Source organism: Plasmodium knowlesi (assembly GCF_000006355.2).
Source record: "Plasmodium knowlesi strain H genome assembly, chromosome: 14".
NCBI classification, from domain to species: domain Eukaryota; phylum Apicomplexa; class Aconoidasida; order Haemosporida; family Plasmodiidae; genus Plasmodium; species Plasmodium knowlesi.
In genome coordinates this window covers 2800591-2828534 of record NC_011915.2, presented here as the reverse complement: position 1 = coordinate 2828534, position 27944 = coordinate 2800591, and the positions used below count along the sequence as shown (strand labels likewise).

General features: G+C 38.9%; 6 protein-coding genes across 6 annotated transcripts; 4 read left to right on the top strand and 2 right to left on the bottom strand.

The window, feature by feature from the left end:
- Window positions 1–160: 160 nt before the first annotated feature.
- On the top strand, window positions 161–2992 carry PKNH_1463500 (uncharacterized protein; the record flags this gene model as incomplete). Its single annotated transcript, XM_002262478.1, has 1 exon — window positions 161–2992. The coding sequence occupies one exon, from the start codon at window positions 161–163 to the stop codon at window positions 2990–2992; it is 2832 nt and encodes a 943-aa protein (XP_002262514.1).
- A 657-nt stretch (window positions 2993–3649) lies between these two features.
- Window positions 3650–8215, bottom strand: PKNH_1463400 (uncharacterized protein; the record flags this gene model as incomplete). Its single annotated transcript, XM_002262477.1, has 5 exons — window positions 3650–3694; window positions 3905–4074; window positions 4271–4456; window positions 4676–4786; window positions 4972–8215. 5 exons carry the CDS (start codon window positions 8213–8215, stop codon window positions 3650–3652), a joined length of 3756 nt encoding a protein of 1251 aa, XP_002262513.1.
- A 1364-nt stretch (window positions 8216–9579) lies between these two features.
- Window positions 9580–12389, top strand: PKNH_1463300 (Glucose inhibited division protein A-like; the record flags this gene model as incomplete). Its single annotated transcript, XM_002262476.1, has 3 exons — window positions 9580–9722; window positions 9912–12149; window positions 12230–12389. 3 exons carry the CDS (start codon window positions 9580–9582, stop codon window positions 12387–12389), a joined length of 2541 nt encoding a protein of 846 aa, XP_002262512.1.
- A 1718-nt stretch (window positions 12390–14107) lies between these two features.
- Window positions 14108–20244, top strand: PKNH_1463200 (double C2-like domain-containing protein, putative; the record flags this gene model as incomplete). Its single annotated transcript, XM_039113694.1, has 6 exons — window positions 14108–14491; window positions 14657–15607; window positions 15702–17879; window positions 18105–19542; window positions 19717–19785; window positions 19979–20244. The coding sequence occupies 6 exons, from the start codon at window positions 14108–14110 to the stop codon at window positions 20242–20244; spliced, it is 5286 nt and encodes a 1761-aa protein (XP_038970062.1).
- A 1979-nt stretch (window positions 20245–22223) lies between these two features.
- PKNH_1463100 (uncharacterized protein) lies at window positions 22224–23921 on the top strand (the record flags this gene model as incomplete). Its single annotated transcript, XM_002262474.1, has 4 exons — window positions 22224–23193; window positions 23370–23441; window positions 23698–23748; window positions 23884–23921. The coding sequence occupies 4 exons, from the start codon at window positions 22224–22226 to the stop codon at window positions 23919–23921; spliced, it is 1131 nt and encodes a 376-aa protein (XP_002262510.1).
- Window positions 23922–24660: 739 nt separating this feature from the next.
- PKNH_1463000 (ubiquitin-conjugating enzyme E2, putative) lies at window positions 24661–26016 on the bottom strand (the record flags this gene model as incomplete). Its single annotated transcript, XM_002262473.1, has 1 exon — window positions 24661–26016. The coding sequence occupies one exon, from the start codon at window positions 26014–26016 to the stop codon at window positions 24661–24663; it is 1356 nt and encodes a 451-aa protein (XP_002262509.1).
- Between the last annotated feature and the right edge of the window lie 1928 nt (window positions 26017–27944).

The window sequence follows — 27944 nt, the reverse complement described above, 5'->3', positions numbered from 1 at the left end:
CACGGAAACATACCCTTGGCTACTCCAGCTGGTGCTCCCCATCCCTGAAGTTATCACTTCACATGGGAGGCACGCGGGGGCCACGTTCTCCTCCATGAAGCTTAATCAATCATAGAATACAAGACAACACAAGCAGATTTATAGAGAGAAGGAAGCCAAAATGGTGAGGACAAGGAAAAATATCGAAAATATGGAAATTTATGACTACATGAAGGAACTGAGTGAAAAAATATGGACCTACCTGTTTGAGGACTCCCTAGCACATGAGGCAATATTACAGTCGCTAAACGAGTTAGAACAAATTATTATCTCAAGATTGTTATTCATACAGCAGGTGGTGTCCGAGAGAGCAATGCGCTTGTGGATAAATCCAAACTCTCTAAAGAAATTAAGTGAATGTATAAAAAATCTGGTCGAAGCAAAAATACTTGTAGAGAGCGAAACGAAAAAGGATAATTACAATCAGTACAGAATAAATGAAAAATTCAGATATACAATGCTAAACAAAATTTATAAAAATAGAGAAGACAGAATTTCCATATTTAATAATAACGCTAAGGAGCAAATGGAAAAAGAAAAAAATCTTCTTGAAAATAATTTATATCCAACGAAGGAAGAAATTCTGAATTATACACACATGAGATGGAACAATTTGCTCCATTTCATTGCTTCCCCCAAGTTAAGTCATATGAACAATTATATGATTTACAATAATGGCATATCAGTGGAGCATAGACAGGAGGTATATCCTCCACATGCTACTTTTCCAGTCAACCGAAATGATGATCAGGGTGACCCGAACAGGAATAAAAATGTAGACAAATCAACCTCTTCCAGTTACACCCCTTCGAAGAAAGGAAGGAAAAAAAATCAAACAGACGATGAGGAGTACCGACCTCATGGCTACTTCGTCCATGGTGGAACTGCTCACAATGTGGTGAATTACGCCACGGGAAAGGAGGATGAGGAAGACGACCAACCTGTCGGTGATGACGACAACGGTGATGACGACAACGATGATGACTCCGATGAGAGGGATAACTCAGACAATGGAGACCACAATGCCGAGGAGGCAAACCAAATCCATGGAGAAAAATACGAGACAAATCCAAATGAAGAGGTCAAATATGATCAGAAATATGACCAGTACGGGTACTACCATAAACAGAGTGAATCTGTGGAAGCCCCCCCAAATGGAAGCGCACACAATCTGAATAGTCTGGGTCCAAATCAGTATTATACCCATCATAGCAGTAAGAAGAGGAAGAAGAAAAAGAAAAAGGGAGTTTATGCATACAAGCAAAATGATCTATATTATAGGAGCTTGCAAAATGAGGAAAATGGCTACCTGGAAGAAGACAATAATGATTATTCATTTTTCTATTCCAGTGCAAAGAAGGAAACCTTCCCTTCGTACACCCCATGTGATAGTCTAATCGAAGTACTCAAGAGGAAAAACTTCATACTACAAGATGATGCGAATAGTAACAAGACAGTGAACATGAGTCGAGAAGCTTTCTCATGGTTCCTCAAGGACATACGAAGTAGGATAATTTCCTTAGTGCTCGAATATTTGCTCATAGTAGACGATGGCTACCTCTCAAATGTCGCACGGGAAATTTCGACCAAATATAAGAAGGCCAATAGTAACGCAGATGCCAGTAGTGGTGGAGGAAATTCTGCGAATGCCCAAGATGGGGAAAGCGATTACGGTACTTATACCACTTATGCGAATAATAGCACCTACCCCCAACGCCGTGGAAGTAACGACTTGTATAGCGGCCAAATCCCCACAACCCATCAACAGAAGGTAAAAAATGATGGAAGTGGAAACCCGTGCTATGTGACGGAAGAAAATAAGGAGCACAAAAAATCAGAATTGTATGTGAAAGAAACCTTATTGCTGATCCTATCCATTAGTCAGTGCACTATTAGTCATCCCATATACCTCGATAATTTAACAAAAGCACAGAAGGAATTTATAAATTTTGGTATACACATAGGTCTCTTTTTAAAGCGCGCTGAGGACTATGTCTTTGTAACTCCGTACGCGTTACTTCTAACGATTAATAATTTGAATGTACAGAATTACGTGACTGTGATGAACAATCTCACAGTGGAGGGGGTATCTGAAAACACATACAACGAGTATATCTCTCATGGCGAGGATGGGGTAGACAATCATCTACCCAGTAACAGCAACAATGTTATGGCCACACACAACATAGGCATGGGAAGACATGGTCATAATGATGGAGAGGCGAAGAAGATAAGCGAAAAATATTTTCATCACTATTTCCTCTTACAAGAGGAGAAGAGAAGACCATCCCCCCTGATAAGTGGTACCCATGAATATATGGACAAAACAAAACTCACACACGAATTAGCTAGCCTTGCCTTATCCCAAGAAAAAAAAATGAATGGAAATAATAACCTCGAAATGGGGTTAATTGTACAGAGCAACTTCAAAGTCTACCTCTACACCAACTCAACATTGAAAATAAACATCTTAAGTCATTTATGTGAATTACAAGCGAGGACACCTAACATGGTGGTAGGAATTTTAACAAGAAGAAGTGTGCTAAATGCATATAACTCCGACATCACTGCAAATCAAATAATTAAATTTTTGGAATCCTATGCTCACCCAGGAAGAAGCAACTTTAAAAGCTCCATACCTGTTAATGTTATTACGCAATTGAAGTTGTGGGAATCGGAAAGACATAGATTAACTCTGGACGATGCTATCGTCTTTAAGTCTTTCGAAAAGGAATTCCTCCCTCATCTGTATCAACAAATCGTTGTCTGGGCTAATAGCAAAAATTACCTATTGCATTATACACCCTGGCCCAAAAATGCCAACTCCCCAGAATTCGACGCCTGGATGAAGGCGGAAAAGTACCTCTGCTGCATTTACGAATCGAAGAATGAAATTATCGATAAGATTAAGGAAATTAGGGAGAAGCTTATGAAAAAGCGGCAAAACGCGTAAATCCCACTAAGGGCAAGTATGTAAAAGAAAGGAGGAAAAAAAAAAAAAAAAAAAAAAAAAAATTATGACCAACAGGCATGTAAAGATATACACACATACGGGGGAAGAGCCATTATCAGCATTTCCTTTTTAAAACGCCCCAACAGGGGGTAAAATACAAAATGAATTTTCATTTTGGAAGAATTACAACGAGGTGAATATCCCACTTATACACACAGAGGAGTGGCAAATGGTACCATCATCCGCTTGGTTCACCATATGGTGGGCAATAACCCCCTTTATCAGGGGAGATGACCAAAGGGAAGCATCATATATGCCTATACTATGCAATATGCCTAGCAAAATGGGAGCGTTACACGTTACCCTATGAACCCGCCACCGTGAGAGGATATACACAATTTTTTTTTTTTTTTAAGTTGTTAGATCTAACCAGAAAATGCTGTGCACTTATGTGAATTTTCGCCACAAATGTATGCGGTAAGCACAGGAAATTGCATTGGTGTATGAAATTTCCCCTCCTTTTTTTTTTTTTTTTTTTTTTTTCTTCTTCATTATTCAACATTTTTTTTTTCTTCCAGATTAACTCTTTTTACCATGTCTGTCGAATACACGAATTCGCATGCGACGAGTTCTTCCTATTATTACTCCTTATCGGGTTCACTGGAATGCCGTTGCTAGCGGGAACGCTTCCTTGCAGCAGATCTGGTGATGGAAAGGAAGAAGGGGAAAAAAGAAAAAAAAAAAAGAAAAAATGATTCACAAATTTACACGCATATGGTTTGCAAAAAGGAGTTCTAATTCCGTGCAGCACTCAGCGGTCACACACCCATAGCATCATTTCGCACCCTATCCAAATCGCAACGCGCATGAGTTCGACAAAATTGTAGCAAGAGAAAAAAAAAAAAAAGTTACCTTGAAGTGATCCAACAGGGGAGCCAACTCTACGTGCATCTTTTGGCATTTAATTAAAAATCGGAGAAATTTAAAACACCTCGTTAGTTTATTCTTCTTGGGGTCGATATTTTCCTTTTCCAAAAGTCCTTCGTCTATCTTTTCGCCACAATCCAGGTACATTTCTAAGGCTACAAATAAAATATTCAGGAAAAAATTTACACATATATTAATGTTACACTCCAATTTTTACGGACCACTCCTGTATAGATAACCAAGCTCAGCTTCTCCCCCAGTGTAGGAATGGATAAAAGGAAATGTATAGGGGGGGGGGGGATACACAAGTTCTTTAGTCAATCGGACCTCACAACCAAAATGACAACTCACCTGATTGATAATAACGCAAGTCCCCCTTCTTATGATCCTTGAAAAATTTGACAAAATCTTCCATATATTTTTTCCTAACTTCTTTTAACAAGTCAGTATTGTATTCAGAGTGATTCAATCCCAATAGGTCATTTAGCTTGTTCGAAATTTCTTTCCTTTGTTCCTCGCTCACACTATCCAAATGGACTGCAAAAGTAGGACAAAAAAAAAAAAAAAAATTTTTGTTAAGAGGTGAAGGTGAAAGTATCTGCTGCTGCGATGAAGTAAAATGTCTGGGGTGAAACACTTTTCCGTGTTTTTTATTTCTTCTTCTTTTTTTTTTTTTTTTTTTTTTCTTATTCAATTTGTCGTCACGACGCAGAAAAAAGAAAAAAAGAGGCTACCAAAAGGAGGAAATATACTAACCTGTACACAAATAGTACGAAATGGCTGGGCCAAATTTATAGTTATAATTATGGTGTGGAAATATGGACTTCATCGTTAGAAGGGTGTCGATCATGCATCCGTAGTCCTTGTCTGCGTAAAAAAAAAGGAGTGAGAAATTAGAAACATGTGAACAAAGTACTTTTTTCCTCATTTGCGCGGCAAACAAATTATATTTCACATGTCATAAACAATGTAGCAGAAAATTTCCCAAATTAAAATGGACACATAACGAATCACATGCAACTGAATGCGTGATTTCCGATGCTGGTTCTTACCAGGTGACCTCCTCTCAATGTCGAATTTTAATCTGTACACAGACAAATCCACATTCGGCTGGGACAGAAAGGTTTTCATATATATCATGGCATTTTCCAAAGGATTATTTTTTATATGCTCATAAATATCATTTTCATCCTGATTAGCTACACTAGTAGTTTTACTCTTTTTTTTATTCTTCTTATTCAAATCATTTTTTTTTAATAATCCAGAATCATGTATGTGTAGTAATGCCTTAATTAAGGCCTTGCCAAATTTACGATATGATCTGCAAGAAAATATTTCACTTGTCAGGTAGAGCATGTGCCTGTAGGATCTGTAGAGTAATTTTCTGATGGTGTAATAGTAGAAGCAAATTTGGTCTTCTTGGATGTCTAAGAACTGCTTGTGGCCCATGTGCAGGTAGTGCAGCCCTTTACTGTAGTCGTTAAATTCGTTTCTCCCTAGCATGTCGTTATCGACTAGGATACTTTTTTGCAGATTCAGTTTTGGCTTCTCTCCGCTTGGGTTGTGCTTGGAACCATTTGTTGCTTCTTCCGATTTGTTTTCCTCGTTCACTATGTTTTCCGATCCAGATTGGTTTTCCGCCCCCTGGACGCCACCAAAGTCGTACAATCTGTCGGGCCCCAAACTGAGGTATTTTCCCAGGTGAATGTTCGGGTGATTATTGAAGTAGCTTTGCGAGATGTTGTACTCCAACCAGAAGCATTGCGTTTCGTTAATGTTCTTCATGAAATTATTGTCCAACGGGTTCGTGAAGATGGAGGCCATTTTTTTTGCATCCTTTATCAGTCCACACTTCAAGCAAGTTATAATCGTCTTTGTGTTGATGTACCTATCTCCGATGTTTGCTAATCTACATTCTTCCAGGTGCCTGTAAGCTTCTAGGTAATTTCCGTTTCGCTTGTAAATTAACCCTTTTATAAATACCAGTTCTTGTTTAACCGACTCGTTTTTCTTAAAGGTGATTTTGTTAGAAATGTCCTTGAGAAGTGTTAGTGATTCCTTCGCGCAGTTTATGTAGTCATACAGCTGACTAATGAAGGAGTAAATACACAAAATGAAGTATTCTTTTCTTTCCTCCTCCGTTAGGGTGAGTTTCTTTAAGTCAAGTTTTATTTCTTTTTTTTCTTTTCCTTCATCGATGCTTTTTTTTCCACTACCCCTTTCGACTTTTTTTGCATTTTCTTCTTTCTTTTCTGGGTTCTCTCCTCCCCCTAATGGAGTGGCCATTCCAATGATGTTTTTCATTTCTTCCGTCTCGTCTAGGAAATTGTCCATAACTTTTTTTACGCTGCTCATTTGGGCGGTTTCTTCCGTTTCTCCATTTCTTCTTTTTTCTGGGTTAATCTTCTCATCACCGCTGTGGGCCTCCTCGTTTATCGCCTCGCCATTTATGTGATTCTCTTTATTATCATTCTCAGATATGAATTCTCGCTTTTCTCCGGCTTCCTTGGTCCATCCTTGGGTCTCCTTTCTGAGAGATTCTTCACCCTCTTGACCTACTTCACTAGCCAAGCAGTCTTCGCACCCTCCGATCTCGCCAGAAGCAGGGCCACAGTTAATGGATGGAATATCCTGCACCTTCTCATAATTTTCAATATATTTGTGTAGCAAGAAAAGAATTATTTTAATATTTTTGTATGTAAAGAAAGGCTTAAAATAGCTGAAAATGGTTAAGCACTTCTGAAAGCATAAACTGCGGAGTAACTTTTCCACGTGGACGGAAAATTTTTGTTCATTGTAAAAATAAAGGGGAAATATTTTTAACAAATTCGAATGCTTATACTTTTTTTGCAAATTTCTAAAATAATTTTCCAAGGAGTTTTCCTCCTCTATGTTCAGATTTTTTATTTTTAAAAAGTGAATCATATTCATGCCTTTTTCAAACTTTTTCTTATAGCAGTATTGTATGTCTACGCCCAATTTTTCCGACCAATGGATAATGTTATACGAATAGACATCATCTCCCTCGCTGATTCTGCTCCTTTCTCTTTCTACACTTTCCTTCATCGAGTTGATGTATTCATCAATATTTTTCAAATGTAGGTTTTCTATAAAATGTTCTTTCTTCACCGAATTTATATTTACAAAGTTGTGGAATTCACAAAGGGTGTATACATCATACTTTTTAAATCCCCAATTATGGCACACATAATCATTGAAGATATTTTTCTCCTTCCTGGATAGGAACTTCATATTTCTGTTGGATCCATATACATCTAAAATGAATTCATGTAGCAATACCTTTACATTTCCTTCAACATTCACCTGTGTATCCATTTTGTGCTTATTTTTGTAATCCAGGAAGAACAGGCTAGATAGTGTTTTCTCCTGTTTCGATTGGTCATTTAGCTGTCCACTGTTACCGCCTCCATCAAGGGTGTAACTCTTCTCTGTGTACAAAATCAACAAAAGAATATTTAAATTTTCATAATTCAATTCGAAGGCCTTCCTGAAATGTAAATTGGCCTGATGAAAATTCTCCTGGTATAGGTACACCAGACCGAGGATTTTATTATACCATAATTTGTCGAGTAATTCCTCTTCGTGTGCTTTTAGTAAGTCTAGGCACTCCTTGTAAAGCTTCCCTTCGAACATAATTTCACACATGTAAATTATCAGATCATGCTTTTCACTGGGTGTTAAGTCGCTACCCTTCATTGTCTCCTGATTACCACTTGCTCCTGATCCCAACTGATCCTCCACCTGATTAATTATCATGGAACATTTTTCATACTGCTTGAGGAGATGAAACGCGAAAATTAAAATCGCCTTATCTCTTACCCCCTTGGCAGTATCATTATATACATTTATGCGCAAATCTTTGAACTGCTCATATTTTCCTAAGTATAGCAGAAGGACACATGCTTCCTTCAAGGCTTTGTAGTCATAGCGGTTGAGCTTCACCGCCTTAAGGTAACATTTCAAAGCTTCATCATTATTTTTGTATATTTTGTAAAGGCATCCATACAAGTACCAACAGAAACTGCTCGATATATTATTCACTATTCCTTCTTTCATAAGCTTAAAGGCTTCATCTTTATTTTTTTCATCTATAAGATTTAGCAGGTATCCCTTCACTGCCAGTGTCTCTCCATTTTTCGGATACTTCTTAAGTATCTGTTCGCATATTTTGAAGGCCTTTTTGTTTTTCTTCAATTCTATCAGCTGGGTCATCAGCCGGAAGTTGTTCATCTCCTTGTTCGGCAATTTGTTATCGTCTCCTGCGTCCTTCTTCATTGTGTTACACGCAGGTCGATCAGTCGGTTGGATTGTTCTGCGTAAAGTTCTTACGTGCTTGTCTCCTTACACCGCTTCGATAGGCTTTTTTCCTACGTTGTCTCACTGCAGCTGCGGCCAATGTGGCGTACAGGTGGTATATACCTTGGCACTACAAACGATACGGTGAAATTTAGCCTCCCCAATAGGCAAACACACCTCAATTGTGTTAGAAAAAACTATTTACGAAGATGTAGAGTTATAACGCGAAGGCATATGTGCATCTACAAATAAATATGCGTGAACTTCTAGTCCCCGTGCGACTTGGCTAAATCAGTCGATCGTCAGTAAGGAGATCTCCTCTCTTTCACAGGAAAGGCAAAGGCAAACATTATAGAAACGGTACTTCTCCGTGTTACAGGCATATAGAATTGCTTCCTCAAACTTATAACTAAACGTACGCATGTGTAGATGGACCTGAGTGAGGTACTTCAACATCAACACCTCAGATACATGACGCCCCTCAAAACAAAAAAGTGAATTCTTAATATCCCGGTATTAAACCGAGTGAACGAATATAAGCATCTGCATTGGCAGGGCAAAAGAACAAAGGCGACATTATATATACCATACCAATAATGTAAAAGGTCCTCTCTTTTTTTTTTTCTTTTTTTTTTTTTTTTATCTTCAAAATTTTGCTATAAATTAACAATTTCTATATTTATATATAATTAACAACTCGCTAGAATGTATTACAATTTTTACAAACAATTTTTTACCTACATATGTGCCGCTTTTTTTTTTTTTTTTTTTTTTTTTTTTTCTCTTCTTCCTTCAGGAGAAAAGGCACTCTCTGCTATTTACAGTTCACCATGGCATATGCTAGTTTCCCCCTCCCCCTAATTTGTGCATACCGCAAAAAAAAAAAAAAAGAAAAAAAAAGCAAGAGTGAGCCTACTCCTTTTTGTTCCACCCCGCTATACTCCTCTGTGTTTGCTCAAATCTGAATGCCTCCCCGGGAAGGCGCAAAAGTTGGCAACCTCGCACTTAGAGAAATCATGCTGTTAGCGGCCACACAGATTCTATAATTCGTCAAGCTCTATTTTTGTTTTCATTTCATTAATTAGTTACTCATCCTCCATGCACATAGTATGTACAGTTTAGCTACCCTTTTAACATTACCCCCCCCACCAATACTTACGGCGGTATTGTTACTTACCGAATCACACCAAACTGAGGCAAATGGAGGCAATTTAAAATGGCACTTGAAGGAGGAATTTCCCAAATGACTCTCGCTCTCCCTTTTTGTTACACCCCGTTATGAACACATCACAATTTATAAATGTCCGCGTGTTGCACCGAGTGAGATTTCTACTCTCCTTGAAATGTCCACGAAATCGTTCCCTTTAATTGTCATACGGAAGGTGTGCTATGTAGTTATGCTAGTCGCTGTTCAGCTCACCACACCCTGTAGAACATACCGCTTGGATGATAGACGCCTCTTTTTGGGATGGCCCCACTCTCGGAAGTAATGCAAAATTAGGCAAATAACGGAACGATTATGGATTACCACCACGTACATGGGGTGGCATGTCAATTAGCACGATCAGGTTGAAGCGTCTTTTCCCTTTTATTCCCCGTTTTTCCTCCACCTTTCACATTGTTACGTTTTTTTTTTTTTTTTTTTTTTTTTTTTTTTTTTTTTCTCCCTGTATAGGCGCGCTCCTCCCCGAAGTTGCCCCCGGGTAAACATGCTGAACGAAAAATGTAACTGCAAAGAGTTAGACAAGAAGTATGACGTTATAGTCATAGGGGGAGGACACAGTGGCTGTGAGGCCAGTCACATAAGTGCAAAATTGAGAGCGAAAACTTTACTAATAACTCAGTGTAAAGATAGCATTGGCGAAATGTCCTGCAACCCATCCATAGGAGGAATTGGCAAAGGAATTCTCGTTAAAGAAATCGATGCGTTAGGTGGACTCATGGGGAAAGCCATAGATAAAAGTGGTATACATTTTAAAATATTAAATATAAGAAAAGGCTTAGCTGTTAGGGGGCATAGAGCGCAAGCGGATAGAGATTTATACAACTATCACATGAAGGAGTATATGCATGACACGAAAAATTTGCACATCTTAGAGAGCACAGTACAATCCCTGTTAATTGAAAACTGCACAAGTGGTGATTCCCCCCTCAGTGGAAGGCGCGTCTACGGAGTGAAAAATAAATGTGCATGTGAATTTTACGCGAACAGTGTGGTCCTCACCACGGGAACCTTTCTGGGTGGCGTGTGTCACATAGGTAAGGAGAAGTACCACGGGGGGAGGATCAAGCGCATTTCCAGGGGGATGCACTGGAAACGGGGGGTACAAAATGGGGAAATGTCTCCCACTGGAATAAGCACTGTTGGGGTGAGCCCCCCACACGAATGTTCTATAGCCAAATGCATCCCCCCCCATAGTGACGGAATAGTGTACACCACGCATGACAAGCTACAAAAAGAGAGCAAGACCATTTTTGACCAATTGGTGGAATCATCTACGCAAAGTATTTCGAACCAGTTGAGGGAACATCGGTTTGAGATAAAGAGGATGAAGACGGGAACGCCGCCGAGGTTACACATCAGTAGTATTGACTTCACCTCTCTGGAAAGGGAAGATAGTGAAAGAGAAAACCCATTTTATTTCTCCTTCTTAAACAGCAATAAGATTAATAAGAACAAAACCTTACCCTGTTACAAAACGTACACGAATGAAAGAACCCACGAGTTGGTTAGAACCCATTTGAACGAGTTACCTGATTTCGATTGCTACGATAAACTGGGCAATGGACCAAGATACTGTCCCTCAATAGCAAAGAAAGTAACAAAATTTTCCGAAAAGAATAAACACGTAATCTGGTTAGAACCCGAAGGATTTCACAACGTGCTCATCTACCCAAACGGTTTAAGTTCTGCCTTCCCCATAAACACACAGAAGGAGATTGTAAATTCTATCAGAGGATTAGAAAATGCAGAAATTGTTTTCCCTGCTTATGATGTCGAATATTATTACGTCAATCCAAAGTGTTTGAATTATACATTAGAGACGAAGAATATCAAGGGTCTATTTCTCGCGGGACAAATTTGTGGCACAACCGGATATGAAGAAGCAGCTTGCCAAGGAATTGTCGCAGGAATTAATGCTGCAATAAATTCCCGTAGTAATGATGAAGAAAGGAAGGAGCAATTAATTTTGAAAAGAAGTGAAAGCTATATAGGGGTTCTCATTCACGATTTGATAAACAAAGGTATAACGGAGCCTTATAGAATGTTTACTTCTAGGGCTGAGTACAGACTGTACCTGAGACCAGACAACTGCGACATCAGACTTACACCCATAGCACATAAGTTGGGAATTGTATCCGACGAGAGGATGTATATACTGAGGCAGAAATATGCCTCCGTCAATAGACTCATTTTTCTCTTTAAGAAGTTACAGTTGAGTAGTTCCTACGAAGGAGAAAAAAAAAATTCAAGTGATTCATGTGGTACAGATGCAGAGCATATTTTTGTAAAGAATTCCGTTGAGGCATTTCAAACTGATGCTAAAAAGAATGCCCATCTAGAATTCACCTCTCGGAAAGGAAACATAAATACCTTATATACAATTTTCAGAAGTGGAGTTGAATACCCTCTCCATATTTTGCTTAAAAAAATACAGGAGGTACAAGGTTGGAATGAACTACAAAGCTCACTTTTGCCTGAACAAAATAACATTGCAATTTATATGGATAAAATGAAACACTGCGGATTGTCTCTTGACGAGAATTATGACCTGCTTCTGAACTGTGCCACCCTGGAAACTGCCTGTGCGGAGGTTAAATACTCTCCCTACTTGACTAAACAGATCAGAGAGGTAGACAAGATTAGGGATAGCTTTGACTTGGTCATCCCGCCTGATGTCACCTACGACAGGTAAAGCGGATTTCATTGCTAAATCTTCCTGTGTTCCTATCGCGACGTTATCACCATTAGTCTGCCCCTCCCCCCCGTAGGCTTAACTTTCCCTACTTGTCCAACGAAGAAATTGAAAAATTGAATAAATTCAGACCGCGCACTTTGCACGATGCCAACCGGATTGAAGGCGTGACCATGAGCGCCATTTATTATTTGTATTACTACATAAAAGGCGAGAAAAATAAGGTTAAAAGATAGGTTACCCGCTTCACGCTGTGCCGTCTTTGCTCCCTTTTGTTTGTACAAGCCCCCAGTGTATATGCTACATTCAGTTTCATTTGTTTTTTGTTTGTTTTTTTGTTTGTGTTTTTTTTTTTTTTTTTTTGTGTGTGTGTGTCATCTTCCTTGCACCACTTGGCTTAATTTTTTGTGTTACCTTTGCCTCGCCATTTCGCCTTATGCTACCATGTGTGCCTTTTTTCCCCCTTCTAATAAGTGGTTACCTTCGGGGTCATTTCCACTAACCCACCTGCCGCATGCGTTGCATCCTTGTCGAATTCGTTTTTTCCATCCTTCTGCTTTTATCCTTATACGGGGCTATGTTTTTTTTCCCCCCTCCCCAGGTGCATAATAACATCACAAACTTTATTAAAAAAGAGAAGAAAAAAAAAAAAAAAAAAAAAAAAAAGAAAAACTTATCCTTTTTATTAAATTTCAAAATATATATATGCGCATCACTACACGCGTGTAATGTATGTATCTTTTCTGCGATAGCATTAATTCCTGGCACATGGACGCATAGGGACGTACACATATACAAATTACCCATTGCACATTATGCACCCCCCCCTCCGTTCAGGTGTGTGTATGTGTATTATCCCTTTTGCGGCTTTCCTCTTTCCACCTGTCAGAGTACTAATTTTGTGTACCTTTCCCCTCACCCAGACCGCCTTTAAATCTCCTTTTTTTACTCTCCCTTTGTATCAAAGTAGGGAGGGGGGTAAATTTTCCACCTGCTTTGCAATCATAGCATAGCTACTGCATTATCACGTTACCTCTGCGTTCTCTTCGTGCTGCCTGCACAACTTTTCTCTTCCCCCTCTTCTGTACAACGGGAAAATTCGTACATAACTCAGCCCTTACCCAACTTGCCAAATGCGAACATCACAGGCATCCCCCTCCCCCATTTGCACAATTCACCAATGTATAAAGAAAAACATGTCACCTGTAAACATTTGATTTTAGGGCACCATTGTGTATGCACTTATCATCCTTTATCAAAAGGAGGGGGGGAGGGAAAATCACAATCAGGATATGCTGCAAAGGGAAGAAATGCAAGAGAAAAAAAAAAAAAAAAAAAAATACTTTTCTTCATTTTCCCACCCCAGACAAGCTGCCCTATTACAACAATAACCCCTTGTAAAAAGTTGAAAAATAAAAAGGGGCCAAAATATTTGTGCAAGTAAGGATGCGCCATTAAATGCTTGTAGAAGTACACACGAGCAATTTTCTCGACACGCATTACATGGGCACGTATTATATAGGCACACTCATTCTGTTAGGCAGTAACATTAGCTTTTCACGTAAGGTAGGGAAAAGAAAGACTGGTACTGGACAAGTGAAGGGATTCCCACAAGTTGCCGTTATAGCACCCTACCCCTTCACCTGCACTTAGATAGAACTAGATTTCATCCCCATCTCCTTCACAACGAGACATACACTAAAACATACATCCAAACCATGTATTAACGGAGAGAATATAATTGCCCCTTAAACTGACTGGCGTTTTTCAAAAGCTTTTTAATTACATTGGACGTACTAACTTTTTGAACCTCCTCAGGGATACCCTTCATGGACGGGGTAGTAGGGGAGAAGGATGCGAAGCAGTGAAGAGGCCCTAAGGGAAAAGGGAAGAGGACGAAGGACAAACAAAGGGAACTACCGCTAGTCTGGCATCCATTTCCCAATCGCTCAATATGATGCTAGACAAATTCAAAAATATCGTAAACCTAAACAATAGCGGAGCGGAAAAGGATGAAGCGAAGAAGGCGGAGACGAACGAGAACCCAGAGGCGAACGCGCCAATAGCGGGGGATCCCTCCTTAGAAGGAGCAGAAGATAAAGCGTTCTTCGATGAAATGCTAGGAGCGCCACAGTACACATATGAGGAGTTCCTCAAGGTGTTAAAGGCTCCACAAGAAGAAAGGGGAGATACGGATGACTTGAAAAAGCACTGGGGGTATCCCAGGAGGTGGAAAGTTATTCTTTGGGATTTACAAATCCAGAATTATATGAACAGTGATTTTAATGCTTTTGTCGATTTTGATTTTGGAGGCAACCGAGAAGAGTGTCGCATACAGGTAAGTCTTCCACAAAAGGGAGATAGGTGTGCTACATGGATAGTGTTTCCATGTATTTATCAAGTTGGAGGTACACCCTCTTCTTGTGTTCTCGCGTATTCCTTATATCATTACTTGTCCAATTGATCATCCCCATTGGTACCCCCCCCTCTCACCTTACCGCAGAGAGGATCCAGCATGAAAATCTACGCAAAAGGAAAGACGAAGAATCTGCTGAGGACCCACGTGGTGTCTAACGTTGCAGCAGAGCAGAAGAAGAACATGAATTTTAGGAGTGTCTTTGAGTATAGAGGATCGTACCTTGACCTCGAAAATGAAAAGCTAAGAATAAAGGTGTGGGAGTATAAGCAACTGACCTTAAATAAACTGGAAGGTATATACGAAGAGCCTCTTCTCTCATTTGCAATAGGACAGATTTACAATGAAGCGACTTTGTACAAATATACGAAGGATACTCGGGTGAAGCGCTGTCGTCTTTTTTTCCAACTATACTTTCAAGAGTTGTACGATTTTGAGCTATCATTTCTGAATTGGTCATTCAGTGATTTGCTCTCCTATACGTACATACAAGCTAAGAGCTTAAAGTACGTGGAGGACGATCCAGATAAACTAGGTAAACGGTTTAATAAAAATGGACGTTGTCATTTCTTTCCTAAAGGTAAAGGAGGAACCTGTGTAAAAGTGAAAAAGTTAAATAAAAAAAAAAAAAGAAAAATCGAAAATAAAGACACAGATTATGGTATCGGCATGAATTCCTCTTTCAATAGTGGTTTGTCGGAAGACTCCGAACGAAACAATAAAAATAGTGAGCACAACAAGACGGGTACCAAATATAAGGATGACCGATTGGCAAGAAATTTAGAAAATCTGTTCTTCCGGAATGTCAGTTTGATGCAATATGCTGAGGAGAACGAACAAGTCTCATACAAAAACATGAACAATGTGGATCTACCAAATCCCAGAGTTACAATCACCTTGACGCACACTCCCAAGGGTCATGAAGGATTAAATTTGGTCTCCATGGAGCAGAAGGCCATTTGCTTTCCTATTTGGGAGAACCTAGGAGAGATGTACTTCCGTGGCACTCTTCGGGATATAGACATGTCCTATCTGAACGTAAGTTATCGCGTGGAAGGATGTGGTGTAATTACGCGCTGAATTGAGGAGCATTCTAACTTTTCATATTTCCCTTCTCTCCCTCCCCTCTTAGATAAAAGTCGAGGATATGTCCGCACCTAAGAGCAACCGAGAAATAGGAACGTGTCAAATACCTCTTAAAGGAGTCGTGGATTACCCATACGTTACACACCAACTGGAGGCACCCCCCTGGTTGATTGAAGAAGCCAAGTACGAAGGTTGGGAGAGGAAATTGGAAGAGTGGAAATTCGGAACGGTGGATGGAAAAGTAATAATAGGAAGAGTTCCTCGGTACAGACAAATGGGAGATATTTACCACCTCGATTGTCGCTACGCCTATCTAATAATACACATATTTAACATCGACCAGATAGTAACTCTCGACAACGTAAAAGAATTGGATACCTACGTGGAAGTTTCCTTCGACGAAACGAGTAGGAGAACACGATCCGTAAAGAAAACGCTATCACCTAATTATGACAGCCAAGTAGCCATCCCGCTAAGATTCAATCACAAAAGCCAAGTGAATTACCAAAATTTTAGCAAAAAGGGGCGTATCTATATTGATGTTTGGGGGAAAGCAGACGACATTGTATACGTGGGAGGAGTATCCATAACTCCCTATGAAATATTTTTTAACGAAAAAAATGCTAAAAGGAAGAAGAGCAGACTGGAACACATCGATTTGGAGACAAACGTCAAGACGCCATACGACACAGTAGTCTACAGAGGGTGTAAGAAATTACTCTTCCTCCATGATGATCAAAGAATTTCAAACATACATTTTAGCGTATGGACATATCCAGATATGTTAATTAACGGTGAAAATGAAAATAACAGAGAATATAATCCTGTGGTGGCTCCACCCATTTTTAATACGACAAAAAATTTCCCAAGGAGGTTGGCGGAAAAGTACGATAAACTGAAAGCACTATATTTTCAGGTACTTAAAACGATTAAAGGAATTCCAGAAGGATGTACTGATATATATAAGACCAAGCGTTTTTTTAATTACGAATTATTAAATCAAAGAAAAGAAAGTCACTTTCTTCCAACCCTAATTACAAGTGTTAAATCTCCCTATGGTGCAGAATCCACAAATGCTATTTTTCATTATGTCAGATGTATACCTTTTATCCATAAGAAGGATAATATCGCTTTTACACCAGATTTTACACTACAGTTAAAAGGGGGAAATGCCCTAGATCATAGTCTACTACTCTGTAGTTTATTTTTAGGCATCCCAGTTATATCATTTGTCTGCTTTGGAACCCTGTGGGATAATCAAAAGCATGCATGGGTCTCAACCTTCGAATACAATGAGGAGAAAAATTATGGAATAATCAAATTTTGGGAAACGACTACAGGAAATGTATATACCTTAAAAAAAAGATTTAGTGATGTGAACAAATTAAAAAGTTTGGAAATAAAGTTATGTGAGTCAAAGTATAAATCCCACTTACGACATGGTTTTTTGCAAAAAAATGGAATCAATACAAATGATGTTAATAAAATAAAAGAAGAAACAAAAAGACAAATTAAAGAACTCTTTAATAACAGAGTAACTGATATTCCTATCGGGGGACCATCTATTCCATACAAAACTATTGATCTAATTTTTAACAATAAAAATATTTTTCTTAATTTACAAGATCCGAATCCTTTAAATATTTGGTACGACTACTGGAAGGTAGACTTATGGTTTCCCTTCTCTTCCATTGATTACAGCATACAACCCTGCTTCACCATAAAGAATTATTCGCACAAGATAGAAGATATGGAATTGGATAGGCTAGCAAAAGAACTTCGGGGAAATATTGAAAAAAATATAAATATTTATAGAGCTTCTCGGAACTTGTCCACTAGATGGAACCGAGATGAGACTTTAGAGCTATTTTTGCAAGTCGGGTTAGAGTTACTGCACCAATTGAATACGTCCCGAAAAGAAGACGCACTACTAGCTAAACTAAAAATTGAAGACTGGAAAAAAGCACTCTATTATAAAGTTCCACAGAGCCATAGGCTTCTTGGATTTCCATACCATTTTAACACGTGTAAATCTAAGTTCATTTCGGATAAACTTATTAGCACACTAGCTATTTTAGAATCTAGGGATAGATCCCTATGTCTTTCACTAGCTGTCTGCTTGTATAGCCTTCCCGGAGATTTTATTTCCGCCTATATCTACATCATCACCTGTGTAAAGATAACGCAGAGGGAGTTACGCAAAATGGAAATCGTCAAGGAGAAGGTGAGTAGAATGGAATGGTCCAGCAGAGGCTGTGGTTCTAAAGCATGGCCTATGAAAACGAAATATTTATTTTATTTTTTTTTTTTTTTTTTCCAACCTAAAGTGTTTTTCTCCCACATCTGTATATAACACAGATGCGCGATTGGGAAATCAAAACGTTATTGCAAAAATGGCTGAATTTACACCCTTGTGATGATCCTGTACTTTCCTCTCCAAACTTCGTAGGCACAGAGAAAGGCAGAAATAAAGAATGCCAGAAAGAAACAAAAAGAAAACCACGAAGATGCTGACGCGCTAGCAGAACAAAACCTGGAAGAGACACTAAAGGAGGACACTTTGGGGGAGATAGACGTAAAAATTGGTTCAACAAACAAAGAGGCTCCTTCACAAGGGAACACTCAGGAGGATGACCTATACCTGGACCTGATGCACACCCACACCAATGAAGAAGCGGCACAGATAGAATCCACACCAAACACAGACAGAGGTTCTAAAAAGAAGAAGCTAAAAAAGTCAGTTGACTTAATCAATATGTTGCTTGCGGTGAAAAAAGAGGGAAGTCGCAGAAATGGAGAAAGAAAAAATGAGGAAGAGAACCCTCGCCAGGACACTCCCATGGGAAAGTCACAAGGAAGTTTAACCCACGTGAAAGAAGGGGGTTCCACCAAAAATGAAAATGAACCTGAAGAAGGTGTGTATCGATCACCAGAAGAGGAAAGAAGGGGTAACCAAATAACGAAGGAAGCACCCGAGAATGATATCCCAGTGGTGAGCCTGAAGGAGGACGCCCCAGCTGCTGATTCTACTGATTGTAGAATGGACAAAAGAGTAGAGACAAAGGAAATGAAAAAAAAAAAAAAAAAAGAGAAGAAGAAAGAGAAGGAGGGCAAATCGGTGAAGGAGAAAAACCAACTAGAATTCGAAAAGCTAATAAAATCGAACAACTACTTTGAGAAGGAGAAGAAAAAACTGCAAGAAGACATAGAAAAGCTGGAGAGAGAAAAAGAGGAATTCAAGAAACAGAAAATGCTAAGGGAGCAGAAGGAGAAGCAAATGCTTCTGGATGAGAAGATGAAGCTCGAAAAGGAAAAGGAACTATTCGAGAATGAGAAGTTAGAACGGAAGATGTCGTACATGATGAAAATTAATGAGTGGGAGAAGGAACAGAAGAGGAAAGAGGAGGAAAGGAAGAGGAAGGAGGAAGAGCGGAAGAAGAAGAAAAAAAAAAAAGTAGAAACCCGAAGGAAGAGATTGGAGCGCATGAGCAGTGCTGAAGCGGAGGAAGAGGCAGATCGGGATGAAAAAAATGAGAGGGAACGGGAAATGGAAAGAGAACTGGCAATGGAAAGAGAACTGGCAATGGAAAGAGAACGGGCAATGGAAAGAGAACGGGCAATGGAAAGAGAACGGGCAATGGAAAGGAAAAGGGAAAGGGAAAGGGAACGGGAAATGGAAAGAGAACAAGCAATGGAAAGAGAACGGGAACGCGAGATGAAAAGACAAATGGAGAGGGAGATAAGTAGAGAAATTGCTAGAAAAACTAGAAATAATGAGAAGGCACATCCGGCCATGCAGGAAAAGTATTCGGACACGAATGAACTCAGCCAGACAAGCAGCTTTGACGAGGAATTGGATCTCAACCAGATGTATTCGAAGACCTCAAGTAGGGAGCCAGACTCGAGCATTCGTGATATATTTGTGTCCGGGTGTGCCGCCTTGTGGGTACACATGTGTGTGCACTCCCATTTTGTGAAGACCTACTTATTCCTATCATTACTCTCCCCCCCTTTTGCTAATTTATTTTTATTTTATTTTATTTTATTTTTTGACCCCTCAGATTTGTATGACCTAAACGAGAAGAAGAAAAAAAAAATAAGAGTGCATACGAATAGGAAGGAAACTAGTGGTAAGTAGCGCGTGTTCTGCATGCACTTGTATGCTCTTTCGCAAAATTAATCCACCGTTTAGTCGATATAAAAAGGGAACCTAAAGGAGTTACCCTCCTATGGTGGACAAACCTAACACGAAGGAATGAACCCGCGTGCACCTATGCAATCTGACTTACACAACATACTTCGTATCTCTCCCTCCTCATGCAGCATCCACGTCCAACTTCTCGAATGATATGGATGAGGTGAAGAACCAAATGGATGATAACCCCAACATCGCCAGATATCTATACGGGAAAACCAAAAATAGAGATGCCGGAGGAAAAAATTATAATTACGATAAGCCTCATTATGGGAAGAGTATGAACGAAATGTCATATACAGAAATGAAGAAGAGTGATTTATTTAAAGGGTTTGCTGATCCTCCGTCTGGCAAGCCTAAGAAAAAAATTGTGCTCGTGAAAAGGAAGGGATAACCTCGGAGGAGGCAATCCCAAGTTATATGTTTGTAACAGTACGTACAAGTACAGCGTAGGGTCAATGGATGGGCGTGATGTCAACCTGATTCTTTACCCGCGGTAATCCCTTTTTTTTCGCCATCCCATCTTGCACCTAGACATGTTATAGCAGGATTGTTGTGGAAGCCCAAGTTATTTTGTTTTTATTTCCACTGGATGGTGGAATATCTGCTGCACCATGAGAGGTATCTTCTGTTTTGATTTTCGGCCTATTCGGTTCAGCGTGGATACATCATCATCCGCATGGGCGTCTACTTTCTTCTTACCTTTTTGAATTCGCAAATGTGAGTTTACCATATGTTTATTTTCTCCGACTCTTTTTAAATTCACGTGAACTTGTGTTGTCTCTCCATTGGTTTTACTTTTTGTTTTTGTTTTCGTTTTTTTTTTTTTTTTTTTTTTCTTTTTTCACTTTATTTTTTTTATTTTATTTTTTCTTTATATTTTTTTCTTTTGGCCACGGCTGCGCGTAATTAACAAATGCTTACTCATTTCCCCACGTAGTTACTTTACACAAGAGGGTAATTTTTTTTTTTCGTATAATTTTTTTTTCTTCTTTTCCGATTACATAGTTATGATTGGAGTGATTTCTATGTCACGTTTCTTTGCCTTTTATTTATTCTAAGCGTGAAGAATTCTCGTTTTAATTTTTTCTTTTCCTTGTTTTTTTGTTACTTTTCTTGTTTCCTTTTTTCATTTTTTTTCTCCTTTTTTTTTTTTTTTTTTGTGTGTGTGTATGCTTCATGTTGTATAAGGTACACCAATCCCCTTGCAGATGCTCTCTTTTTTTAAATGCCTCTTTTTTAAACTGTGGGGCCGTTTGCCCATTTTAAAAATATTAATTCTGTCTACTGGGGGAATTTAAGCGTGCCATTTTTCATGCATTGTTTATTTATGCGTATTTTCATAATAATTAGGCAATTTTTTTTTTTTGTTTGTTTACAACTTGATAAAATGTTAACTGCTGGAAGAAAATGAAGTTAAGAACAATGGACACTTTTTTTTTTTTTTTTTTTTTTTTTTTTTTTTCTGTTGTACTCTCATAAAATGGGTGTTGCTCTTTGGACCAGAGTTGTTTATTTACGAGTCTCTTTTTTTTTTTACCTTCCCCCTATGAGAGATGCCTACCCAAATGATCATTCGCAATAGGCGGTTGAATTGTTCACCGCTAATGGACGAACATATGTCATAAAAATACTTTCAAACTTTTTAACCGATGGTACATTTTGTTCATTACCGCTTTGCAGTAAAAGAAGGTGCAACAGAAGGGGGGCAAAACGCCTCCTTTCCATTGCCTTCTTATAGATTACTTTTTCGTACCGGCAAAAGAACGAATAGGCAAAAAGTCGTACCGTGTTGAACATCCCTGAAGTAGCATGATCATAAGGCAACAAAATAAAAATAAATCATGGTACAATATGCACAGGTTAGCCTGATCTGAACAAATCGACAAGCTTATTATTACATACATGCAGCATGAGCTAGCTGAACGTCTATACTATCCTATTGGATTGGATACGAGCCGAATCGTCGGCAATCCAAGGAGGCTAAAACGAGCACACAATCCTGGCTCGAAATTTCCAAGGTGCAAAAAAATGCAAATAGTCCGTTCGAAATGCGGCTAAATTTTTAAAATGAAAGGGGAAAAAAAAAAAAAAAAAAAAAAAAAAAAAAATAGAATGGCACATAAAAGCACATTCTTAGCGACCTAACACACGCGTGGCCGCTTACACCATGAAATCGTAGCAAGTCGAATGACAAGGAACAGGCTCCGCTGGTTTGATAATAAGCAGAGAATCGGCATTGGAGGACCCCCCCCCCCCCTCTTCCCCAAGAAGAGGTATCAGAAGATATACCCCCCAGGGGAAAAGGAATGCAAGAGAGATAGAAAGAAGTGGCAACGAAGCGGCCAGTATATAACGCGTGATGGCCAAATGATGAACTCAGTGGCGCAGAAAAAAATAAAATTAACGGATGAGGCCGTAAAGAATTTTCAAGTGCTGAGGGCATTCAAGTATAAGCAAGCACTAACGAAGAACATGTCGTGGAGTTACGATGGAAATCTGTTGTTAACGTCCAATGACAATGACTCCATAACGTTGTATAGCCTAGTAAAAGGGAATAACGTGAAGTCGCTACATAGTAAAAATTGTGGTGTGGATGTTGTACGTTTTTTAAATAGCACAAATGATGTTATTGTCTGCTCGACGAAATCGAACAATTCGGAGCACAAACAGTTCCTCAGGTTTTGGGACATCAAGGAAAATAAATATATAAAGTCTCTCCCACAGATTGGAAACATTTGTCAATATAATGGCATCAACATAAGTGAAAGTAAGAAGTTAATGTTAATTAATTCGGACGATGGACACATAAAACTATACTATTTTAACTGTGACTCTCCTTTAATTATATATAATTCTGATTGTGTAAGGCCCGCTTCTTGCTTTGATCAAGAAGGAAATATATTTGTTGCCTCTTATGGGAAGAAGGAAATTCACTACTATGACCTATTAATGCTTGATCGTGGGGAGTACCACATTTCCAGCTTAAAAAACAACATGGAAAAAGACGAATTTATTGTAAACCTGTTATTCACTCCAAATAACAAAGCTATCATTGTCTCGACTAATCAAAATAACCATTTCAAAATTGACTCCCTCAATGGCAATTTTTTATGTTCTTATAAATATCCACAAAAATCACCTGAACAAGTCAGCTCTTTTTATTCAACAGCTAGCCATTTGCATACACACAAAAAAAAAAAAATTTCTTCCAGTTCAAGTGCTAATGTGTGTGACCAATTTGGTGCCACTGGCAGTAGTGGTTTGGAGCCTCCCACGGGAATTTTGTGTAGCAGTCTATTTCTACCGACTGTAACGCCTGATGGCCAGTATATTATGACAGGTAAGGAATGATAATTTTGCTATAATAACATATAAGCAGATAGGCACATTTATGGAATTGCAATTGTATGTGTTTACGCTTGTTCACCTCCGTTCCCGCCTGCTTAAAGGTGGTGTACTTCTCGATCATCCCATTTTCTCCTTCCAAATACACTCCCCTTCACCCTGCGCATTCAGGCTGGACTGACAACGGAATTCACATTTGGAATGAAAATGGAGACTACGTGACAACTCTGTATGGCCATGAGGGTAAGACAAAAGTGTGCATTTTTTTTTTTTTTTTTTTTTTTTTTTTTTCTTCCCAATTCTCTCCTCCCCCCTGTTCGTTTTTTTTTTTTTGTGAAATTTTCCTATTCCATCGCGAGAAGTGGGCCGTAAGGCAAAGGAATGACTTTCATAAGACGAATAAGACTTCGAACAGGAATATCCTGGCGTCATGACACTTCTACCCTCTCCCCCTCTCGAAATGACATAATTATCGCACTACGAACGCCTTTCCGTATAGGTCCACCGTATAATGTTACCTTCAACCCCAAGTGCGCCATCCTGGCCTCAAGTAGGAACGCTCGACTGCGCAGATCGACCTGTGCATATGCCTTATTAAATCCTTACGGATCTCCCTCCGAGCGTACTACCCCCCTCTAACAAAACATTATAATAACCATTCTTATTCTCCCCTTTTTTCTGACAGGCTGCTTGAATGTTGCTCTGTGGCAACCGCACATCTGATTTGGACGTTCCCCGAATGTACGTCAACTCCCTGTTTAATATTAATTGGAAGGGTAAAAGTGCAATGAACCCGATAAGAAGGCAACCCCCTTTTAAACTTGTATGATCACAATCGCATCTCGCATAACTACATGGTTTGAAACTGCGAAGAAGGTGCTATAAACTCTCACATAGACAGTTACATATGTACACATGCTGATATGTCTTATCGTAAAGCCTCTTTAAGAGGGGAAATATTCTCCCATTTGTGCCGCGTAAAAGATGAAATATTACTACCGTCTCTTTCAAAGTCACAGCTTTAACGACAACCAAGACACGCCGAGTCGTAATTAAAAATAATTGTTGCCTTTAAAAGTTAGCAATAAAATTCTTCAAAAAAATTATTTTAAAATAAATATCAAATTGGAATGAGACAAAAAAAAAAAAAAAAAAAAAAAAAAAAAAAAATTAATTTTTTTTACTCAAATATCCATAACGCGATTTATTCGTCTGTCAGTATGTATGTATGCATGTTTGTGTGTTTTTTTTTTTTTTCTTCTTTTTTTTTTTTGGTCTTGTGATAGGTCCACGAGCAGGCATCATCCCCCGTTTGCCTTAAAAACGTGCATTTGTTGACTGATTATCCGTTTGCTAATTCAAGCGTGCAATACATGACAATGTTTTTTACTTTGTTATTTCATTTTCCCAATGGACCTCTTTTCCTTTTAACCACCCGAGTGTGCAACGCTACTGCATGTTGTTACCTCTTCTTTCTGTCCTTCCGGAGCTGTTGCACGGCGGTAGCATCCACAGGTGTTGCTCCGTCATTCTGGTTCTCACGCTTGGCGTTGTCATAGTGGGGGATTGCTTCATTCGGAGGTGCACCCCCCTCCTCGACTCCATCGCGTGGGTGGTTCTCACTGAGTATCTCATCACTTGGTAAACCCTCACTGAGTACCTCTCTACTTGGTAAATCATCACTGAGTACCTCTTCACTTGGTAAACCCTCACTGAGTACCTCCCCGCTGGGCCCCCCGGCGTAGTCGTTTACGAGCCAGTGTATGAATGCCTCTGCTTTCTTGCTACACAGGGAGTCGTTCTTCACCCGCTCCATCATATCAGTAATTTCCCGGCTATCCACATCAGCGCAAAAGTTAAACATGTAGTTGTCTACCTGCTGATACAGTTTCTCATTGGACATCTGCACACTGTCCTGAACCTTCCGAAGAAACAACTCCCTATCATTATTCAGTAAAAAATAAGCTTCCTCATTTTCGATGTTCTCCTTGCTGTATTCATCTTGTAAATAAAAAATATTTCTCATGTACAGAAATATTAACGACATGTAATGACATTTGGGGGTCCATTCATTTAAATGCTTTCCCAAATTTAATTTTCCCGTTTGAAAATTTATAAAAGGATGAAAAACAGAGGATAAAAAATATATTTCAGGAATTGTATGAGGGTAATTTTCTCCTAATCTTATCTGCGCTTTAAATTTTCCGTTCTTATAAACAGTGCTATACAGAATTATGAATACATCCCATACTAGTAAATTATCTTTTTGTGGAAGGCAGTAAATTCCCGTTGGCATTTCTTGCATTAGAAAGGAATACTCTGTTAGGATGGAACACTTACCTACATTTTTGTGGATTTCACTCAGGTAGCCATCTATTATTTCCTGTTCCATTGTAGACTGTGCCAGTAGTTCTGGGTTTAGGGGGATAATTGTCCTTCCCAATCTCTGTTGGATTAGTACGTACTCCTTCTGGTCGAAGAACACGCTGTCCACTCCTTCAATGTTGTGTATGTTATCCCCATTGGCCTCCTTCATTGAATCATCCCCCCTGTTCGAATCCTCCACATCTTCGATCGTATCCGTGATGCCCTCGTTTTCTGCAGCGTTCATATTCTCCACGGTGTCCATGTTGTCTACCCTGTTGTCAATCCCCCCATAGGCTACATCGCCCTCCGCGCTTACCCCTCCGTATCGCCCCTCCCCTTGCATATGACGAATTTCATCATTCCGACATTTGGGAAAATAGGCGAATGTTTTTCCAACGAGTAGCTTACTCACCCCCTCTTCCTCTGGGACCCGTTCATTATCGTACCACATGGTTTCCCACTTTGCGTAACTCCCTTTCCGCAACTAGTGTGCGAATAACAGGGCGTCAGACGGGAAAAAATTCACACGCGCGTGTTTATATATGTACATATATAGCACCTGTGGACATACAAAGATACACCCATGTGTGTATTTTTTTTTTTTTTTTTTTTTTTTTCTTCTTCCCAATTTTCTGCGCAATTGTTTGCAACACCTGTGCGTAACGCATTCAGGGGAGAGGTAATAAAAAAAAAAAAAAAAAAAAAAAAAAAAAAAAAAAACTCCTACCCCTCATAAATAATCACCCTTTCGCGGCATTCTTTTCCACTCTTTTTTGGACATATGAAGGCAGAAAATTTCAAAAAAATTACAATTGATGCGCGCTAAAGTGGACGGATCACACTTCACAAAAGTTGTCTCCTCCACGGTCGGAAAGGATAAAAGAAATGGGCCGCTCAAAAATTGTTGCACAAATGGAGGTACACTCCGCATGTCACAGAAAAGTTAACAGAAGCGTGTCCAAATGTTCAGGCGAATTTTTTTTTTTTTTTTTTTTTTTTTTTTGTTTTATTCATACTTTGCCGGAAATACAGGCAAAAAGTTACGCGCGCAACAGCACAAACGAATTCCTGCTTCGCCATGTAAATGGTTACCCGGGAGACTGACTATATTTTTCCATGGGGAGAAAAAAATGTACTAAAAAGCGGACAGGGCAAACAAATTCTTCCAACGGGTCGGCGGGAGGTCTTTCAAACAAAAATTAGAAAGTGGCATTTGAACTAGCAAAAAGGCGGGACAAATTTTTGACATGAGTTCTTAATAAGAGTTTTTCCCTCTTTTCTTTTTACCCCTTTGGGCTTGGTCAAAATGCGACCTCCACAAAGTTCCTTCACCGTTACATGGTCCATAATTTGTACACTATACATATTGTACACCCCCATTTAGAAAAATTTAGACTTCACCTTTCTCATTCCTTCCTTATTGGACTTAGCAACTGGAGAAAAGTGTTATTCCATTTTGAGAAGAAAAAGGGAGATGATGAATTCTTCTGCCCCTTTTCTCAAAGGCTAGAAAAAAACTTTTAAAGCGAATAGGTGGGAGTAACCCCAAAACGCCACAATGGACACACTAAAGAGGTATCGGGCCTCCCGTGTAGCAACGCATATAATACTATATAACGGATCACACACCTTTACTTTCCAACTGATCCACTTTTTTCTTCGCTTGCAGATTTGTTACTTCCCTCCTTGGTATTTCTCATTCTTTTATTGTTCTTTTTTTTTTTCAACCTCTTAATTTACTTTCATTTGCGCAAGTCATTAAAAAAACAAAAAGCTTTATACATGGACCTTATCATTTTATGCAAATATTTACATCACACATTGCACAAGAGAGTATACATTTGCATGCAACACCCCTTGTGCAAAAATAAAGAAGAAAAAAAAAAAAAAAAAAAAAAAAAAAAAAGAGGAAAAAAAAAAAAAATGCGTGTACCTTCGTAAAAGTTTTTCCTATATATACAAAATTACTGTTCAGGCATATTTCCACATATGTATATGTATGAAATTATATATATATCCATACAGAGACACACATACGATTACATCCCAATTATGAACAAATCCTATTTGGCAAGACTGTTAAAGTAATCTTTTTTTCCTAAAAATTTCTCATATGATGTTCTCCCCATGCAAATTCCTTCCTCTCACTCTTCTATCATTGGCATGGAAGTTACTCTGTTTTCTGCTTTACTTGCTTCTAACACTTCATACTTGATGGCTCTCTACTTCTTTTTTACGTATATGGCAACACTGGCTAGCGTTAGGGTCCTTTTTCCCTTTTCCTTTTTTTTATATGATATACCGCTATTACTGGCTGTGCGATATGTACATTTTTTTTTCTTTTCTTCTTTTATTTTTTTTTTATTTTTTTTTTTTCTA